General features: G+C 30.8%; 1 protein-coding gene across 1 annotated transcript in view; it reads right to left on the bottom strand.

Moving 5' to 3' along the window:
* Window positions 1-299: 299 nt before the first annotated feature.
* Window positions 300-6526, bottom strand: part of Duox (dual oxidase) — a 54116-nt gene continuing 47889 nt past the window's right edge. Inside the window, exons 13-17 of the mRNA XM_068381028.1 lie at window positions 6205-6415; window positions 5161-5325; window positions 4414-4569; window positions 4142-4270; window positions 300-3073 (exon numbers count right to left, since the gene is read on the bottom strand). Of these exons, the coding sequence (XP_068237129.1) occupies window positions 2945-3073; window positions 4142-4270; window positions 4414-4569; window positions 5161-5325; window positions 6205-6415 (790 nt within the window). The 3' untranslated portion in view covers window positions 300-2944. The remainder of the gene's footprint in view (window positions 3074-4141; window positions 4271-4413; window positions 4570-5160; window positions 5326-6204; window positions 6416-6526) is intronic.

Raw genomic sequence — 6526 nt, 5'->3', positions numbered from 1 at the left:
GAGGGTAGTAACCTCTGCATTCCATGCTTTTATCTTTCTCTGGTATATTTGGAAGATTTATATCAGAAAAGTGTAAAGAAGGACTCTTTTCACCGGGCGTCACAGGTCTCTCCCCAGAAATAGATTTTTCCTTCGTCAAAATCCCTTTAATCATCATCATAGAATCATCTCCTACGCATATTGACGCAAACCAGCATTTTATAACAAAGATAAACCTTGATTATTCTTGAAGATATCTGTACATGTATAAAAGTTGCAGATATCAGACAGACAATGACCTTGGAAAAATATAAAGTAGATAGTGACATCACATTTAATAGTAATTTCACAGAAAATATAATTGGCCCCTTTCTTGGGGATTGGAAGTACTTTGTACACATGAAAAAAAAAACATAGAAAAAGAATTATAATAATTGATCCTATTGCTTTCAAGATTACTCAATACAGAAATCTTTTTAGGAGAAATTTATAATTTACAGAATCATTCTAAAACCCATACCCTACTTCAAAAGTGAAGTAACCCCTAAACTTATCAGATTTATGTACTTATGATCATTATTATGACAAAAGTTCTTGTAACGCTACTTTTAAATTGAATGATAAATGTAAAATGCAGTGTAGTTTGGGATCTAAAATTCTTCTTAATTACTACTAGCTGTGGGATGTATAGAATATTTAATGAAATGCTATAAATTAAGGAGTGTATTCCTAAACAGTTTGTTTTGGCTCTTAATTCAAGGCGTCTGTTATCAGAGGGCCAAACTGTGTAAGCATCTGAGAAGTTGAGAGACTACAGTAATCATTACATTTATAAATCAATTGAAATGCATTATTTGCTGCCTAAAATAACAAAAAGAATAAACTGTGAAGAATTCACAATAACTTTCAAATTCTTGAGAGATTGAGAGGATCTTTCCCAATGATAATGGATTGATGAGTTTAAGACTGAAAAGCACACTAATATTGAAATCAAGCTTCAAGACAAAAATATGTAGAACAGAATTAAACTGAAAATAACACATTACTGAACACTACAGTTTAATCCGAGTAACATTGTTACAGTAAAATCACAAAATAATATTGCACAATCACAAGCGCTGCATGTATAAAAATTCCATCGTAATACTACAGTACTGTATATACCACTGTCACAAACAGTGGCTTGCTGGAACTTCTGTGTACTGAAATCATGATCACAAGCATAAGAATCCATATGCATTCTAATATGAAGAGTCTGGAACTACACAGACTCTTACTCGAGTATATGGTACAAAAATTATCACATGCGGTGTTTAAAATGCGAGCACCACTTGGCTATTTTTAAAAGAATGGTCATCAGCAAAGTGATGGAAAAATAAGCATATTATATCAGACCAGATTAAAGCCAAAGGAAAATTGCATTATTCGGTATATTTTTTTCTAAAAAAATCGGTACTTTAATGAAACATTTAAGTTCATACCTATAGTCAATTCTTTTTATTGAGGCAGATTTGGACCGACTCGCAGCGGTGCCCTTTTAGTTCGGAAAATTTTCCTGATCGCTGATTGGTTGGACAAGATAATTCTAACCAATGAGCGATCAGGAAACTTTTCCGAGCTAAAAGGTGCCCTTTTAGCTGCGAGTCGGCGCAAATGCGGCTCATTAAAAAAATTGAGTATAGTGCATTGACTAAATAATTAATAATCCTTATGAAATAAAATTTCAAATTTAAATATTTTTTTCCAGTAACTTTAATCTAGCTGAACAGAACCATATCCATAGTCTACCATCTGACTGCCAAACAGGGTAAAGTTTTGACCTATTAAATTTTTGGGACAATACGTACTGCAGTTGTTTCAGATATATTAACAAAGCAGTTAGGGGCCTTGGTACATGAATACTGTATATGTTTATTCAAAGTTTATCCTATATCCCCTTAAATTATTTTCCCTTTAACGATAAGTTACACATTTTTTTAATAGAGATTTTACATTCAATACAAATTCACACCAACTCCACATAAAATGAAAAATATTTGCAAAATTGTTAAGTTCTTTCCTACTTTCTATTCATCTTACACCGAATTAACTTGACAGGGAAATTCACTTATAAGCCAACTCTTCATAACCTATTCTAGCAATAGTTGGGCCAACTAGAATATTTTATAAATATTTATATTTCAGGCCTATTTCCAGAAATTTGCATTCAAACATTTTTCTTGGTTTCAACATGCACAAAAATGTAACAATATTCACTGCAAGGTAAAAAAAAAAAGTTATTTTAGGCTGCATTGTTTTGGTACCATAGGCCCAAACGAAATTGTCTCCGTTCTTTGGACAATTTTCTAAATGAATTTTATTTAGTGCATAATAGAAATCAAGAAAAATTTACAATTTCATTCTGAGTGTTTAAAATTTGCCTGTAAAAGACTCGGTAGACTAGCTAACTTTAAAAACCTATAAATACACCCATAGTAATATAGTGGAAAAGAAAAGGAAAAACTATAACTCACCTCACTGATAATTATGCATGAGATTTACATAGTTTAAAATGAGTAATAGTTAAAATAAATTCTAGCATATAAAAATACATATATTCTTTGACTTCAAAAGAAAAATACTGATTAATATCATGGGTTTTGTTCTGAGGGCTAAAAGGAAGGATAAATCCATAAAATATGTACAAATAGCCTGTACATAAATGATTAAATTACTTTTATGTACAGATTAATAATTCAATTAATATATTGCATATAGTACTGAAGTAAGACAAACAGAACACTATAACCTGAAATAACATAAAAGATTAAATTCAGAGGAAAGTACAGTATTAGCAATATCTATATCGTTACCTAATAGTTAACATTTATATTTTTACAGAATGGACCTATTTATCCAGAGATGATAATAAACAAACTAGTCTCTAAATGACCCTATATTTTTCTTGACACTCCATCATTAAGATTTAACCAAAGTTTTCAAAGTGATGTATGAAGTATGGCAATCGTCGTCCTCTGTTGACATTTTCACAGGCGTTGCTAATGCTCTTAGTTAGTGGATTTGGACCACAGCTGAACACGCCAATTTTCGAAACCTGTAAAGCATAAAAGCATATTAGTATGGTATACAACTAACCCCATGCTCTCATACGAAAAACGTTTTTAGTATGAATAAGATAAGGCAATGAATCTCATATATGTTCACAAAGGCCCTGAGATGACAGCATTTGTTTGTAATGACCACACATGCAAATTAGATGATGTCTACAGATCACAATTTCAGTGGCACATGAAGTTTTCATGATGGTAAATGGAATCCTAAATTATTGAAGTATGAAATGATAATTCTGAAGTGAACAGGCAATAAGAAACATTACAAAATCCAATCTTGAACTCTATATGAAAGAAGAATGTATCAGAGCATTTCATTCAAGTATTCATTCAGTGGATTAATTTCAGGTTATAGACAAATCAGCTCAGAATTTTTCCTAATTTCCCTTTCCTACTTTTCTCCTTTTCTACTTTCTACATAATCCTTTTAGTGTTTCATGCATGCAATTAAAAATTTAAAGTATGTATTCAATGAGTATATTTGTAAAAATAAGAATACAAAATTCATGAAGCATAGAGTTTTTCATTTAAAAATCACTGGACTCTACACCTAAATCTACAACAATGAAAACCATTTTTTTTTATCTTCGGATAGGTTTTTGTTTTGTTTCCAAAGAACTAAGAACACAACTTAAGAAGATTCAGTGAATCTTCAGGTATATACGGCAAGAAGTTTATCCCTATACAGTATAAATAATTGAAAGACAATATTCTTAAAAATTTAATGATATACTGAAAAGAAGTTAACTAAGTAGCCATAAACTGTCAGAAGCTCTTCCAAATTCTTAGTAAAGGTAGACTGTGGTGTGGAAATTATCAAGTGCAGGTTTCCTTGAAAACTTTACTTGGTTAACATTGGCTAAATTATGACTAATAATAATAGTGTTCACTGACTTGTTTCATTATAAATCTTGATCTTGAGTCTATGATTACATTAGTAAGTCATCAATATAATGTTAAAAATGCATAACCTTGCAAAGAATACATGAAAAAAAATAATAGAATACATATATTAATGTTTACATGATACAAGAAACAAAATAAAAACTTACATAACTATGTTTCTTTTGAACGAATTTGAGGAAAGCAGTCATATCTGGTCGTCCAAAATGATTGATGGCCTTCAACCCCGTAAACATACTACGCTTGCTAAGCCGCTGGAAGTGGTTTTCGCAAATATACTGTAAAGTAAAAAATTATTTTAGATTTTATAAACTTGAGTGAATATAACAGATAATCGATAAACAATTTTACATTTCATATAACTTCAGAGAACTAGTAAAATTCTTTAACAACATAAAAAGCAAACTCTATGGAAACTAACCAGCATAGTTGTTCGAAGATCAAACTTATGGAAGAATTGAGTAATAAATATGTGCATCTCCAGTACGTTTGTGACATCCTTTTTCTCAACATCTCTGAGAACATCGATGAACCATTCAAACTGACGGTGTGTTGGACAGATCCAGAGGAAGTATACCTGAAACAAAGTAAATGATATATTTAAAAGGATTTTTTAAAAAGAAATATTTTGATTACGCTGTCAAATTATGAAATACTAACACTAGTATTGTTAAGTAATTTACAAATAATGGCAGGCATAAATGAATACACTAAAAGGTACTTATTCCATAAATGTCATGGAAAAATTCATAATCTTATGAGTTTTCTGTAGATTATTTTGATAATCTGAGCTTTTGCTTGCTGCTGAAAATCTTTACTTTTAGATTTGAGCAGAAGTCCAAGTCAAGGGTACTACAGGTATTAAATTTTCAGTATCTATGAAACCAGAATGAAATCTACAATTTTTTTTCATCTCATTGTCGATTCTAATCAAAAGATTAAGCTACCAACAAAAATGGGGATTCAATAAAATACAATGAGTAAACACAGGTCTAAATTTACACTAGTTTATGGCATAATTATTTCATGAGGCCTACACAATATAGACCATTTTGTCTTTCTGCCCAGATTATTGTAATCACTTACATTTCCCTGTATGTATAACTACAATCTGATCAACTTCTTGATTAATGTAAAAACACAAAGGATTTGAAAACATATCTCTTACCTTTTTACAAGCCACTCCAGAATAGCGGTTGGTAGAGGTACCAAAGACCAAGTCGTTGAGAATGGAGGCGTATGGAGTGACACCAATACCACCGCCTACCATCACAGCAACTTCAAACTTGTACCAATCCTGGTTGCCGCCACCGAAGGGTCCCTCTAGACGAATCTTTAAGTAAATGATATAGTTAGTGAAAAATCTTTTTAATAAGTATAAAAGGATTAATATAGTGAATAAATTTACTCCAAAGTAACTCTGCAGCATTTGATAACCACTAAGGAAGCATTCACGCAAAACTAATGGTTTACAATGGCTTTTTGGAACCTAGCTACTGTACATTGCTTTCTGCTTATAAGTTTTCATCTGTTTTGGCCTTTTACGATTATATTCTTTTTAAGGCATCACTAATTTAATTTAAAGACAAATCTTATGGTCAGCTATAAAAGAAATGGAAAATGTCAGGTCAATGCTCTGGTTGACTACTTTATAATATTAAATGTAAATAGGAATGCAATAAAAGATATTCTCACAAAATTATTGCTAGAAAATATATCAAAACAGGCAGTAAGTTTTCATAAAAATAAGATTACATGCAATACATCTATCCAAGAAAGGATTAATAATAAATCTGAGCAACTGGTCATTGATCAAGGGGTTATAAAAACTTTTCATCATCGCCTTTCACGACAACACACATCAGGACTTCAATTTTACCTCTCGTCTTTTTTGTGGTATAACTTTCCCAAAATTTCCAATCATCACATGCTGTAATAATCATGGGAAGGACATCTCTAAGCTTGCATATTTCAATATATATATATATATATATATATATATATATATGCATATGTATATATATATATATACTGTATATATATATATATATATATATATATATATATATATATATATATATATATATATATATATATATATACAGTATATGTGTGTGTGTGTGTGTATAAAAAGTAATTACTTGACAATTATTTTCCTTATATTCAAAATGTAAAATTATTTCTTTAAACAGTTATTAATTAATGATCTCACCCGAGGAGGATTATCTTCATCATGAGTATAATTATGAGGATCGAAGAATTTCCTCAGTTTCCAGGTCCATGGTCCTTGAGCCTTAATGTGGCATGAGAGGAAGTTCTCATGAGGAGCTGAAGTGAGAGTGAAGGAATGGTATTCTGACTGCCTGAAAGCAGTGCAGGACAAGCGCACCCACTGGCCACTCAGATACTTGAAGTTGGGAGGTCTGATAAAGGAAGAAGAAGATAAAATATGATTTTTAATTTGGTTGGTATAATCAAAATAATTTTTTATGATATATTTAGATAAAATGATTAAGAAAATATACTGAAAATTG

The sequence above is a fragment of the Palaemon carinicauda genome, chromosome 1, assembly GCF_036898095.1.
Source record: "Palaemon carinicauda isolate YSFRI2023 chromosome 1, ASM3689809v2, whole genome shotgun sequence".
NCBI classification, from domain to species: domain Eukaryota; kingdom Metazoa; phylum Arthropoda; class Malacostraca; order Decapoda; family Palaemonidae; genus Palaemon; species Palaemon carinicauda.
Note: the sequence above shows the minus strand (reverse complement) of the source record. Positions and strands in the feature narration are given on the sequence as shown.